Source organism: Nipponia nippon, unplaced genomic scaffold, assembly GCF_047370975.1.
Source record: "Nipponia nippon isolate SJK-2023a ecotype South Korea unplaced genomic scaffold, ASM4737097v1 scaffold_1, whole genome shotgun sequence".
Classification (NCBI taxonomy): Eukaryota; Metazoa; Chordata; class Aves; order Pelecaniformes; family Threskiornithidae; genus Nipponia; species Nipponia nippon.
In genome coordinates, this window is record NW_028262290.1 from 141,417,121 (window position 1) to 141,432,425 (window position 15,305).

Genomic DNA, 15,305 nt, shown 5'->3' on the forward strand with positions numbered 1-15,305 from the left:
ATTTCCATAACAAATTTTGCTCCTAACTCTTTCCATTATGAGGCTTTTACAAAACTAAAGCTACATATTTGCCTCTAAGGAAAGTGTATTTGTTCGTTGCATCCCAAAATAGCTCAGTTTTCAATTGAGTTACAGATAAATATTTTAGATTTGTGCACAGACTGCATTGAAAATGTAGCCTGAAAAGGGAAAACATTGTAAATCCATGATTATCTGAAAGTAATCACAGTGGAATAATGTATATATCTTCAACTTGGGCAACAACCATCGTAGGTTTTGTGATGTTAAAAGCATGGCAGAAATCTCTGATCTGAAACAACAGGCACTATTCTGTGTCTATGTTTGTAAACATACGGTCTCCAAAAAACATCTGATGGACTTCAGTAGAGGTTTGATCATGACTCATTAGAGCTTGTTCCTCAAGTCTGCTAAGGCATGAATCTTCTTGTTTGTCAAATAGAATTGATCAGTTTCAATTAACTTTTGAAGTATGATTTTAAGTGTAATTCTGAAGTATGGTATGCCTAGCTACCACAGAAAATTTCTCAGGGAAAAGCAGACATGGAACTAACTAATCCTTGAGGCACATGAAGACTCTTTTGCAGTTGTTTCTAGATCTTGGTAATTGAGATAATACTGGGTAATCACCACTAATAAAAATGGATGCATTTCCGTCAGATGAATGAAATTATCCTGATTTAATTAGCTAGTGATCTGGCTTGTGCATGTTTACGGCCTTTATCCAATTTGCTAGCAAAGGTTAGTATCTTCTGATTTTAGTTACTTTATCAAAGAAAACACACAGCCCAGACCGAGTCTGATGTTTCTTGCAAGTGGCTGACTAAGAGTATGAGGTCATTTTCCAAACGTGAGGCCTAATGGTTTTTGACTAGGCTTATGTACATCACAAAATTAATCATTCATTATGGATAAAAAAGTAATTTAAAAGCTCTCTCTTGTTTGCTTTGATATTGAAAATCTATTTGTGCAAACAATTATCAAATTCTGAGCTGCACAATTTGGTATTCTGTATTTAAAGCCTATGTCATGTGATTTTGGTTTCTGCTCTTTTTCTAACTGGCTGAGAATTTAAAAACAGGACAATAATGAATCACAAATAGCAAATGGTCTTTTTACATCAAAGTGCCCTTCTTTACACACACGAATCTTTGGCCTGTTCTTCCAAGATAATTTTGAACTGAAATCTGTTCATACATGTAACAGTGAGTAATAAGGGGTAGCAAAAAAGCATAATCAACAGTCCAAAATGAATACTAGAGAATAGCCTGTATGGACTAACTCTGGATTTCCTGGAAGAGGAAATATAGCACTTTTTTCCCCAGTTTTCCTTCTGCTTTCTAATACCTTTTAAATTTACACTTTCCTGGTACACTTTTCTGAGGCACATCTCACTTCTTTGTGTGTGAAGAGAACTCCAGTAAATGATATTCACGTTTTGAGTCCTATGGGGGAGGGAAAGATATGCCAGTTTCCATTTTCAAATATTTTCTTTTTTTACCTGTGCCTGGAAGAAGACTCTGAATTTAGAAACTGAAGACATTGCTTGCAACTTGCAACTAGCAGAGCAGAATTGCATTTGCTGAGCTCAAAGAAGAAAGTCGAAACAAAACAAGCATCAGTTGTAGGAAAAAAATATTCTTGATATGTTTGGTAACTGCAGGAATGAGTTTACATACTTGACAAATGAATAGGATACAGAAATGTCACCAAAAAGGACTGACTAGGGTCTACTGACTAATCCTTAAGTTCTTTAAATTATGTTTTTTATTTTATCTGATATTACGTCTACCTGGAATAAAAAAAAAAAATTAGACCCAAATTCAGTGAAACCATTAAGTACATACTTAAGATAGTCACCTGCTTAAATGTTCTTGGTGTGTTCTTTACATCCTCAAGACTGATCCAAAGACCATTGGGATTTGATTTCAGTTATAATAGCACAGAGTGAGCAGATATGACATGTATTAATTCTACTGATGACTGAATCCTGCAGAGCTGTAGCCCTAGCTCTTCCAAATATTTCTGAACTGCAAAGGGAAATTACATAAATATAAGAGGATTCAATACACTTTGTATATTTGTTTTGAAGTGGTTTATTATACTAGTTATCAAAATTATAAAATCTCAATTTTTCCTGGGGAAGCAAAGGGAATAAACGGCATCAGCTAACAGGGAATGGGTTTCTCAGTTTACCACCATCCTTCAGAGGTGATAATAATTAAACGCTGTCACAGCATCCATAGTTCCATGGTAATATCTCCATAATCAGGGTCTTCAAATAAAACTTGATTACTTTATGAGCAGCCCACTGTTACTACTGTTTGGCAGAATTATAGACTATATATAGAAATGGCCATGTTTTATCAGAGGTCAGATTAGAGCTTCCAGCCTTAATATCTACACATTTTATAACACTTTCTGTAGAGATGATCAGGAAACATTAAATGAAAAGAATAATTTTGTTTTAACTTATATAGCAATGTTTATAAAGTGTATCTTAAAAACGCATCCAGCTAAAGCAATATTATCAAGTTGAATGTTTTGAGCTATTTTTAAACCCATTTTCAGATATCATTCCTTTTAATAGCGTGCCTTGAATATTTACTTGTAACATGCCCAAGTCCATAGAGAAGAACAAAAGCAACCAACTTCAATTTATCCTTCTTCCTTTTCTCACGTTTCATGCCATTCACCTCTCCAAGATCATTTTGGTTGCTAATAACAGGATTGGCAGACACCCTGCTGCGTGGCTTATGGAAAGGGCATATGTCACCAACAAACACAGAGCTGGAGTTTCATGAACTCAAGTCAAGTGCATACAGAATATAAACTTTTTCTTTATCCTTTTTGTTTCTCACTTGTTGCAGCATCTTCTTGTAACTGCCTGTTTTGCAAATACAATTTTCAAGTTGACAATATCCTTCTAATTTGAAATTCAGGGGATTTCTAGTATTTAGTTTTGAGTCTGTTCATTCATTCCTTTCACGTTACTAAGATAAATGTGAAAACATGAGTTCAGGTGAAATAGTTTCTTCAGCTGTGGAAATGTCGTAGAAGATTGCATCACTGTAACAAAACAGAAAGCAAAATGAGAACTGTTACTTATGATTATTACACTGATTTAGTGCTAAACTTTGATCTAAAGGTAGTTTCTGTCCTATTCAGTAAATTCTATACAACAGGTTTTGCCAAGTAAACTTTTTCCCTCTATAACATTAAATCCTGGTGAATTTGTCCCTTAAACAGCTTTTCTGACTGAAAGAGATCCTTGTGCCTGTTTTCTGACTGAAAGAGATCCTTGTGCCTGTTGAAGCGAATAATAAAATTTCACTTCACTGGGGCAGGACAAAGCATAAACTCGTGAGATGCAAAGTGGTGTGCGGTTTAAAGTTAAGAGCAAAAAGCTGCTATGTATTTTTCTTACTTGGACAGCATTCTTTTGAAGTTGTCCTGGGATTTACAGACATACTTTTGCTATTTCTTTTAAGTATGTTGACCAGTCTTTATACTTCTATCAATCAACCTCAAATAATTCAATGAGAAACAATACATTAACTTGATAAGGATACCTGTTCGAATCAGCTGGTTCTAGCAACATCCTGTCCATTTTATATTAATAGTTGTTTTTATCTCCTGTGCACATATTTAAGTCAATATTTATTAAATTAGTTTTGCAGATTATGACAGGGAGTTTACTTGTTTGCCACCTTGTCTTGATAATTGCATATTGATTTCTTCTTTATATCTAGGATATGATGCTTCAGCTGTTTCGGGGACTGGATTTTCTGCATTCACATCGTGTGGTGCATCGGGACCTGAAACCCCAAAATATCCTTGTAACCAGCAGCGGGCAGATAAAGTTAGCTGACTTTGGCCTTGCACGAATCTACAGTTTTCAGATGGCTCTTACCTCAGTGGTAAGTTTCTGGAGGCTTTTATTTTCCTTTTAATGCAGCAGTGTGCTTTACTCTCTGTGTTCCTGGCTTTTTATCCCATATTATAATGCTGCTTCTAAAACCATCTCTGCAATTGAAGTTACTTGTGTCTCTGAAAACAATTGCTTTCCAGCCAGGATTGAAATTGTTGTGGCTACTTTGTACAAGTAATCAATTACCGATTACTGGTTCTAAATTAAATCATGACTGATTACTGAAGGATAAGTACATGCTAGTTTTCTGAAACTCCATCAGTCTAGCTTCTGTTGTGATACTGGCTTCTTTTGCACATTAAGCCAGACAGGTAGGGTGAAAGTTTCTGAGGTACCTATTTTAAGATAAAACTCTTGTTGATCCCCAGATATCTTGCCTGAAAAAATACGGAGATACTTGTGAAAATGCCACACTGTCACGCCTCTGATTTTCCATCTCTGTGAATATGGGTTCGATGCTTGCTGCCATATGTTACTGGATGATTCCAAATAGGGCTGTGCTGGAGGCAGCTCAAGTGGACCTGGCAGCCACAATCACAGCTATTTCCCAAGCCAGCTTAAAGAGCACCTCCAGTATCTCTAGGCCCCCTGCCACTGTTGCCCCTCTCCCAGCAGCTCTCCTGGTTGTCCTTGGCTCAGACATGAGCTCACTCCCAGAAGGTCTGGCCCTCTCCTGCATTAATCCTGGTACAGAAACCTTGCCAGCTCCTCGCTTTTTGACCCTGTTTCCACGCTTGCTGGCCCTGCCCCCAGAATCAGCTGCTGTTAGCTTGGCACAGCATCTCTGAAGTGTATTGAAGAGTAACCATGCTGCACGCATGTTGGGTGTCATTTGGTTTTGTTGCCTGCTCGTGAATTTTTTATTTCCATTTTCTATTCTGAGTATCACAACTACCATGGCAGTATGACTTACGCTAAAGACAGGAAAGGGAGAACTGCTGAGAAAGGAAACTGAAAAGAGTCCACTTTGCGTTTTACATCATATTGTAGAAATTAGCCTGGGTCACATTGATAAAAAGCAATCCATTGTTACTATTAGTTACTATAAGAGTCTTTCCATCGTTGTGTGATGTAACTATGACATCCTGGGTTCCGGCTTCAGTGTGAATGAATGCAGGAAGCAACAGAAAATGATACCATCATCTTGCTAAACATAGGAAAGTGTCCTCATTGCATAAAACATATGTAAACTTACGTTTGGGGGCTGTTTTTTTTCATTGCCTGTAGGATGTAGCCTAATCCAAAGCTGAAAGAATCTCTCTGCTGAGATCAGTGAGGATATATCATGTTGTAACTCAAAAGAGAGCTTTGAAGAAAAGGAGAGAAAGGTTGTTCCTGAATTGCTGTAATTTTTCATTTCCCAGTTATCAATCAGTAATAGTTCCAATGAGTATTTCTATTGATCCATAAAATTCTTTAAGCTAAAATTGCAGAGTGCTATAAGGCTTCCAGCAGAGCATTTTTCAAAAGTTCTGCATAAAATGAGGAAAAAATATCTACAGAACTGAGCAGGAGTTTGTCCATGATCATGTAGCCTGCATAGGAAGAAAGGTCAAAAGACCCAGAAATAGAGTGCATCTACTGAGGCAAAAACATACCAAGACCTGCTTGTAAGAAAACACTGCCAGAATTGCTATGCGAAAGATGTACGTATACTCAAGTATCTAATACTTGCGTGCTAGAAATCATGTTTCAAAACCCATTAGCTAGTACCCTTAGTGCTGCTGCGAACAAGAGTTGTTCAGACTAAGGGATTGTCCACGTGCAAGTTTGTACTGTGTTTGCACAAGCATTCAATTGTCATTGCAGCTATGCTAAAGAATATTAAAATAATTGAATCAGTCAGTCACCAATGACAAATAAAGTATATGGGCATAAGCGTGAATAATGGCTTTCACACCTAGAACTTAGTCTGTCATTATTTTCTTATTAAAAAAAACCAGCTATGACCATGGCTTTTTTAAGTTAAAAATTTATTGGTTTTAAAACACTTAGAGTTTAACACCTTCAAAATCAACTTTTGTCTGGGTATGTAGAAACCTATAGGTGAGTGTTGCTTACAATGTGATAATGTGGTATGGTTTTAAATGTCAGTCTTCATTGCTCCTACAGACTGAGTGCTAGTTAGAAACTTTTACTAAATGTGTATTAGCTGACACAGGCCATCAGTTTTCCTTTTCTGAATGTAACTTTTACCTTTGGCTAGCTGCTTTGGTGTGCAAATTCTTCTTTTTTTTTTTTTCCTCCATTAAAACTCAGTACAGGAAACAAAGCTTAAAAAAAAAAAAAAAACTTCTGTTTTTTAAACATAAAGATATTCTTGCCTTTACCGTTCCCAAAATAGTCTAAATTGCAGTTCTTTGCCAGGCAGTGAGTAAACTTTCATTGACTTCAGCAGGACCAGCTTTGTTTTGAAGTGCTTGCAGAAAAAAATGTTGCGTTATAAAAGACAGCATATATCTGCACTTATATCAATTAATAGAAGTTCTAGCTTGCAAGGATTTGCTTCAGAGTTACACTGAAAAGCGGTAGTGCAGACGGCCCAGTGAGAAAAGGCGCATTGCATGTGCTATCGTTGTGATCAATACAAGGGCTCTGCAGCATTTCCTTCAGAAGAGAAGCTTACTGCAAGATAAACTACAAGAATCATCTTTTGAAGTATCAGATCATTCCCAAGATGCACTCTCATTCATTGCTCACAAAAAAACTCTTCAGATGGGACAAAAAGAGCTTGTCATGAAAGTAATCCAGTAAAAACTGATCCAACCCAAGTACACTGGGTGCTGCAAATGGTAACTTCAAAGCAGTCGCCCTCTGATAGCCAGTTATTTCCACAATGCCAAAGAATCCTTCTGGCAGATCAGTCTTCCGGGCACATTGCTGTCATTTAAAGAAACCTCTTGATATTTCTGTCAGTGAATGAATAAAAGATTCAAACTAATGTTACACAGGCTTGGGGGGGCAGGGTGGAGATCACTGCTCCCAGCTGTGGTCAGACTGAGAACTGATACAGGTCTGAAATAACAGCACTAGAAAGAACGAGGTCGGGCGGGGGTGTCTCAGGTGGTGGGTAATAGGGCACGCTTTTGGTTTCGTACAAAGTTAGACTCTTTTTCAAGTGTTGGTCTTGGCCCTTGGGGAAATTTTGAATAGGCTTTGTGATAACAGAGAAGTTCCATAGGACAGAGGAGGTGGATTGATGTGACTGTGTAATTTTAGAGTTTGATAGCAAAAGCTAATGAACTGTCACTTTTTTTCCTGGTGCAGAAAAACAGGCACTCAGTTCAAACTTTCTCTGAGCAAAGGAGCAAGTGGCTGTCTGGAAAATCTGAAGTTGTATTATGAAAAAGAAATTTATATATTTTTGTTGACTTCTAACTGCCTTAAAGAAAGGAAATGAAGCTGAATCATGGCACACGAGAATGCTAAGCGACATAAGCACACACAGTTGTGATCACAGCATCTAGGTGGAGCTGAGGCTGTCCAGCTTTTAAAACCTGACCTGCGTCAGGACCTGAGTGAGTGAAACTGGCAAACTGTTAGTGTTTGTAACACACTCATAATACTTTCTTTGAAAACATGTGTGCTTTACCTTAGATGGCAGCACTACTGATGGGTTTTTTTCCCAAGAAATGCAAACAAAAATGTTTTATGTCTTCCTTTAAAAAAAAACCCACTTGTTTTCAGATTCACTGAACATCAGAAGGGAAAACACATCACTTTCTCTGCTGATGCTCTAAGTTGTTGAATACTAGACTCAGCTAAATTGACGATTAAAAAGAGAAGACACAAAAAGTCCTGCAGTTACTGTCAGTGAATAATTTTAGATTACGCTAGCATTTTATTTGAGTGTTTCTTCAGGATAAAAACTTTCCATCCATTTCTGGCAGTCACTTCAGCACAAATGGTTTACATGTCACATCATGCAGGAACTTGGATTTCATTTTGTTGGTATAGTAGCAAGGGAGCATAAAATAATTTTCACTAACTAGGCTTACTTTTAAAAAGAAATATATAAAGTAGTTACAGCAACAGAAACAACAACAAAAAGGATAGAAAAACCCTCTTCCAAAGAGGAATGAGTCCTTTCCTGTTTTCTGCCCACTGTTGCATCATAATTTTCCAATAAATGCCACCTGTTAGTAAATAATATGAAGGTAAACTCTTGTCTGAGCTAATATGATAGTTGAGAGCACAATCAAAGAACTTTCTTTTGTTTTGCCTTGTTTTGGTTTTTTTTTCCTTTTTTTTTATGGCCACCTCTTCATGATACTGTGCTTCTCAAAATCCATGTATTTATTTGTATGTGAAACACCCTGCCGAGTCCATTCGTATGTTGGGTATGTTCCAGCAGACCTGGAGACTGTTGCAGTACAGCTTTAACTTGAGATGCAATGGGTATCCCTAAATGGACCTGATTCAGCAATCCACTTAAAGCTCGCAGTTAACGTCAAACATAGGAGTAGATCTATGGAAATTAATCAAGCACCTGCCTCTGGTGAATCAAAGTCAAAATCTGGGCCGTGTTAAGGAGTGCCCTAATGGAATCAGTACAGTGACACTAGATTTTATCTCATGCATCATTTGATAAGGGCATAAATCTTCCTCCCTCTCACAGGTGGAAGTGACACTGTTTTGGTATGCACTGAGCCTTCACTGTTGTAAGGAAGCACATCACCTTAGATCTAAGCCCTGATCTCCAGTTCTTTCTTCATGGTGCATTTCTCCAGTCCACCCAAATGTCCCTGAAAAGGAAAATGAATCACAGACAGACATCCAGAGGATCAAAATATGTGTTGTTGAGCTTGTCAGTGCTGCTGCTGAAAGGTTGTGGCTATTTAGGAATGCACTATGATTAAATTGGTTGGCTTATTTAAGGAAAATCTGTCTTCCCTGCTAGCACAGAGTTCTGCATAAAAAGTCCATGTATCTGGCTTTGTGAAGAAACGAGTTAATTTCTCTGATATTTTAACATCTGGATAGCTGAAGGAATCTTTATTGCATCCTCCCAAACACCCTATAGGAAAGTTATTGCCATCGCAAAAAATGAGTCATTTATCTCTGGAGCCATCTTAAGAACAAAAATCATTACCGGCACATTGACAGTGAAGTCTGCAGCTGACTAAAAACGTTTCGATATATATTTACGTTGACTTCACTCAGATCAGATGTGCACTAAGAGGGCTCAAATTTATATGAAAATAACAATGAAAAACCAGATTGCTCAATGTCACAAGATTATTAAAAGGCAATACAGAAATACTTGTGGACAAAGTCAGGAAATTAGAATAGAAGTTTCTTTTATTCATCTGCATTATGATCATATAAGATCATTTTAAAAACTGACTATTAATTTTTGTTGCCCGTCATAAGAAACTTTAAAGTTCTTAAGACTTGTCTGGTATAGAGCAGTACTAGCTGCTCTTATAGAGAGACAGAGATTTATGGCAAGGCTGTTATTTTTAGAAACACATCCTAGAGATAATATTCTAAGGGTGCCATTTCACAGTCAGCATAAGTAGATGTAACATTTCTGCTGCCGCTGGAAGGGTGGTCCTGCTTTTGACCACATGCTCCCATCACTTCCCTTGCGTCGGCATTAGTAGTCACGCCCTTGCAGTCCAACTAAAAATGAGCCCCACTAAAAGTAGTTATTCATTTTCAGGTGGATTAGTGGATGTGAATCACTGCACGGCCACATGAGTGAAAGCACTGACACACAGGGGAGGGTGAGCAGAAAGATGGGGTCATCCACTCCGTAGACACCACAGTCTTAGATTTGTTGGAGTCAATTATGAAACCACATCTGAAGTCTTCAGCTGAGGACTCAAATAACTCAACTAACTCAAAGGCGGAAATGTTTTTCAAAACCTTGCAACTCATGCTGACTTACGCTGTTTTGAAGATGTTAGATGAACCAGTTACTAGTTCATTTAAGGCTCTTACTGTATTCAACTTTAACAAAACTTCTAAGGGTATCTCTATAGATGTTTGAAGTATTTTTTACCCCCTCAGTGCCAAGGCCTGGGTTCAGGGCTCTGTGCTGCTCCTCCGCAGCTGATGCCACAACTCACCCTTGAGACCTGTCAGGAATGCAGGGAATGCAACCCTCTGCTCTGATTCAGGCCCAGGTTTATCATGAACCATAAAAAGCCTATCTTTTAATCTTTCAAAGAAAGTAAATTATTTCACAGTAAACAAGCAAATTGGCTCCACATGAGAATATTTTCTGTGCCAGAAAACTCCTTTTCAGAGCTGCAAACATTAGAGTATGTGTCATGTGATGACAGAGTTTGTCCACACTGAGCTGAGCATGTTTTGCAACCCTGCAGCTGCAGCCATGCAACCTTGCATTGCAAATTTACCTTGTGCGAGTGGAAAAAGGGAAAAAAGGTACAACTGTGGGCACAGTTCATGTCAGAACAAAGGAAGTTTCTGCTGGGCTGGACCAAAGGTTGACTGTGCGCACTATCAAAGGATAATGTTCAAGAGAGGATGCTTAGGAAGGAGAGTAACAACCAGCTTTCAGCAATCAGAAATTTAGCAAGTTCCAGTGCTGGAGATTGTATCTGGATCATTGTCTATAATAATTACTGAAGTGCCCATCCTCCATAAATTAATCTACTTACTTTTTGAACCATTTATACTTTGGGCTGCAGTTAACTTCTTCACTGTAAGAAACGCTCTTTATTTTGTTTTAAATCTGACATCTGATAATTTTACTTAGGTTCCTCTTAATTCTGCTTTTGCGAGGCATTCTGTTTTCACCTCTGGGTGAAATTCGGTATTATTTTGCAGCCGTACAGTTCCATTGGTGCACGAAAAATGTACTCAGTGCAAATAGGCCTTCACATGTTGATGTGAAGATAAAATGAAATGTTCTTTTTTCTTTTCTCTTCTCTTTCTTTATTTTTCTTCTCTTTCACTTAAGAAGATACAGTAGATATTGTTAGTAATGGTACAGGTCTGGCTTACTGTTTTTGTACAAATATCTGGTGAACAGACTTTAGGATGTAGAAGAGCTGAATTTATAAGGAACAGGCTGTGCTTAATCCACTAAAAAAATGGGGGGAGGAGGTTGTAAAAGGGGGAAAGAAAGGCAGAAAATTACTACTGTGTATTTTCGCTATACTATAAAAGAGCATCCTGCTATTGTGTGACTGTACTTCTATCTTCTCTTTTCAGATATAAAAATATGTGGTGCGTTTCCCCCACCCAGTGATTTACATCTTCTTTGTACTATTTTTCTGTTGATTTAAGCGGGTCTGTTTTTACATCTACTCCCAGAGATAATTGAGTGGGTTGGATTGTAAAAACAATCTGATTGTTTGACAAGGTCTCTCCCTGTGTATTTACAAAACTGTTCCCACATAATTTCAAACCATCCTGAAACACTAAAATACCGCCTCAGGTTATGCTCTTATCAGAGCACACAGGGTAAGCAGGCATGGGCCTGTTTGGTACTTGAATGTGAGACAGCCAAAGGAAGAGGAGCAGAGAAAAAAGCATGCTCTCCTTGGAGCTCACGCTGTTCCAGAGTGAAGGCAGGTGTCTGTACACTGCTGACGGAAATGCTCTTAGGGCTTAATATATAATAAAAATGAGTCGCTGACACGTTTTTGCACTGGCAGAGAACTATCTGTAAATTTTCTCTGTGCACTGGCCGAAGTCCTGCTCTAGAAGGCATTTCTAACTGAAAATTCCCTTGTACAGGTCCACCCGAGGAAATTTCTCTTAGCCTAACAGTATTTAGTACTTGTTCAGTGTTGCTGGCGTGGAATTCTAGAGCTCAAAAGCAGAAGAGGTGTAAAATCAGCTAGTCCTTTTGTGAATCAGGCAGGATTGGTCTCTGTTACATCATTTCTAATGTTTTGCCCATGTTAACTTTAAATGTGCCAAGAAATAGGGATTCCATCGCTTCCCATGGGAGCCTGTTCCAAAACCTCTGTATAATCACTCTCAGAAAGTTTCCTTGATGTCCAGCCTTCAATTTCTCATTCTTAATTTAACTCCATTATATTCTTTGTTATTATATGCTGAATGGTAGCAGATGGCCAAGGCCTTGTAGTTGGCTCCCTGCATTAGAGAAATTAGTTACATATTACTGTATACATTCGTCCCTGCAAAACGTGAAAAGATAATTCATTTGGTAAACAGTGGAAGTACAATAGCCCTAGATTATCCAGATTTCAGTAAATTATAGGGCACTAATGAATTAAACTAGATTTCTCTAGAATTCCCATCTTCTAGAATTAAGTGGATAAATCCAGAGGAAAATATGTTATGCTAAAAGAATTATCGAGCTACAAGGTGAATTCCTCAGTTTTGGGGATCTTACAAATAGCTTGGTAACAAGCTGCAGAGATCACAGGCAGGCTATGACTCACTGTTAGAGGCATGAAAAGAGCAACTGGAAATTTAGACTGTTATGTGTAGGATATTTTATTAGAAATAAGAAAATACTACAACACAAATTAGTTGATCAGACCTCATCTAGAGTACTCTAAGCTGTTCATTTTCTCTGTGGTTGAGAGATGATTTTGGACAGGAACGGGCATGGGGAAGGACAGATTTCTGTCTGACGAACAGGGAAGGGGGGACACTATTTTCTGTGAAGCAAGAAGAACCTGACTTAATTTAACAAAATTAATCATGAGAGGAGATACAATTGATATCTAAAAACATCAGGAGGGAGCCATAGAGGGAGAACATGAGTTAAAAAAACAATGGTGGCATGAGAACAAGTTAGTTTAAACTGGGCTTAAATAACTTTAGACAAGAAGTTAGAAAACAAGTAGTGAGATTCTGAAGCAGCCTACAGTAGCACCAGTGCAGGCAAGAAACATAACTGATTTTGAGAGAGCTTGATGAATGTCTGTGATGAAGTTGGCAAATCTTGATGACTGAGGCAGTCCATTCCAGTTCCATATCTCTGTATTTGCCCCTTCAAGATTTCATGTGCATTGTGTAGTCAACTTTCTCAAAGAGATGCGCTTCACAAGCTCCACCCTGAATGGAAACAGCTTTCAGCAGGTCAGATGGATTGGCATAAATGTCAGAGCAAAATCATTTTCCGAAGAAAGAAATGGTGAGCTACTTAGCTTTATTACGATGAGATGGAGCAAGTAGTGGAGATGGTCTCATAAACCAAAGGAGGCTACAGTTAAAATAAGGCTAGCATGAGAGCGCAAAGAATTAAAATGAGATATAAACCAGAGAGGCACTCCACTAAAGAAGTGAAAAGACAACCTGGAAGTTTCCCAAATAGGGATGAAAGATGATCTGAAGGCAAAAATGGAATCTTTGTTGGGACAGCAAGTTGAAAAAGTCCAGATGGAGTGGGAAGTCTGGTTGCAACGTTCCCCATCCGGAAAAGGGATGAACCTGGCAAGTCACATCAATGAACGACAACCAACCTGACTGCTGAAAACCTGATCAGAAGGTTTTCCATGAAACAGGGGATGCCAGAAAAGCTTGGATAAACTTGGAACTGGCTAACAAAAATAACCTGCAACAAGGACTTGAGCTGAAAAATCAGCACATGAAAGTAGGCAGAAACATAGGCTACTGTGGAAGTAAAGTGAACACCTGAATGTAAAAATGAAGCTGTCAGGAGACTGTTTATCATTTTTTTACTTAGTGTGCAGCCTGCAGACTTACATTTTCCCAGCTCAAGTAATAGAAATGCCTACTGAAAATCCCAGGGAAGCTGACTTCAGCATTGTACTCTATATGAATGGTGAGGAAAAGGAGCAGAAAGGAGCACTTCTGGTAGCCTTTCTAGGTAGCCCACCTCTGATGGTGCTTCAGAATTTATACTCAGCCTCACCTGTTCAGATCTGCCATAAGGCCATGATATATATGTCAAGGGCAGCCATAAATCTGAGTGAGCTTGGATGCTACTAAGAGCTAGAGGGAGGAATAAGAGAGGGACACCTGAGAATATTTGCGTTCTTACAACACGCAGATACCACAGAGCCTGACAAAACACATCAGCAGTGATTGGGTTTTGCAATCAAGGGAAAGCAAAGAAGCCAAAGGCACTCTGGGGCTCTGTAAGATTTGCCACAGAAATTAAGTATTTTCTTATTAAAAGGAATCAGAAGATGATACAGCTACCACAGAATCTGCTTGTCTGAAACTCTAGGGGAACAGTTCTATGTTTAAAAGACAATGGAAAAGGAGATTCTGATCTGATAAATTAAATTTGTAGGTAAGCAGAAAAAATACTATATTTGCTTTATAAAACTAGAAAAATTGACATCAGTGCCAAGATTAAGAAATAATTCAGTTAAACATAAATGTTATGGAAGATGACTGCAGAATGCTTTTCAAAAATACAAAACCAGCCAGGACGTATTAGTATATACCAAAAACTTCCAATATAGTTCAGGAAATTCCTCCAGACTGAAAGTCAGACCTTGGAGGTACAAGCAGTGGCATGAGTTTTTGTTTAGGTCAGACAGATGAGTAGCATAAGTTGAGTTGAAATTGGTCTATTAAAATGTATAACTGGCTCTATGAAATGTGCAGAAAGGTCATAAATTAGTTACTGAATGAGACATGCTAAAAAACTTAAGCAGGAGATTTGAAAATAAAACTTCTACTTGTTCTGAGATGCAGACAGAAGTTGTCCATTGCAAAAGTGGGAAAACCGAATTTGAAAATGGAATCTGTGGAATTCAAGTGTGAATCAGAACAGCTAGAGTAGTGGATAAACTAATGATTGCTTTGGATTTTTCTATATGAATAGAAAATGAATGCAAGGCAAGGTTGTTCTACAGATACAGTCTATCAAAATACCCTTTACACTTGTGATCAACGTGGAAGAACTGATTTGTGAGCAATTGGTTTGCAGTCAGCAAGTTGTTCTGCTCTCCAGGGCAACTATCGTAATGACATAGGCATCTTGTAATAGCTTTCCAGTAAAGAAGAAAAAAGGGATGACTGCATACTGTTTGAAGACTCGGTACATTTTTGCTGTTAAAGTTCAGGTTGATTTGAAACAGGATCAGAGTTTTGATCATTTGCTGAGCCTGAGTGACAAAGAGCAGATGATAAAAAGGAAAAAAAAAAAAAAAAAACGACTAGCATTAGAAAACATGAGCAATGAATCTAGTCAGCACAGATACAGGAGAAAACACTGATGAAAAAAAGGAGGGAAAGCAACCACCTACAAGTTCATGCTGATTGTGTTCTGAGGTCAAGTTGTAGATTTAGAAGAGGAATAACGAGTAGGGACTTTTCTGCTTAGGAAGCAGGAGCTTTTTTTTTTTGATTTCACAAAGATATACGTGGTACCATGTGGGCCTCATGCAAGATTGTAACCATGGAAACCTGCCATGTAAACAGCTAG

The 15,305-nt window shown here is 38.1% G+C and overlaps 1 protein-coding gene across 5 annotated transcripts in view; it reads left to right on the forward strand.

Moving 5' to 3' along the window:
* The window catches only part of CDK6 (cyclin dependent kinase 6), a 143,448-nt gene that overhangs the window by 53,934 nt on the left and 74,209 nt on the right, over positions 1 to 15,305 (forward strand). For all 5 annotated transcript variants that reach the window (XR_015708263.1, XM_087774854.1, XM_087774865.1 and 2 more), the window contains exon 4: positions 3,771 to 3,938. Coding sequence is in view for 4 of the 5 variants with exons in the window: in XM_087774854.1 (XP_087630980.1) it covers positions 3,771 to 3,938 (168 nt within the window). In the remaining variant the exon portion in view is untranslated. The remainder of the gene's footprint in view (positions 1 to 3,770; positions 3,939 to 15,305) is intronic.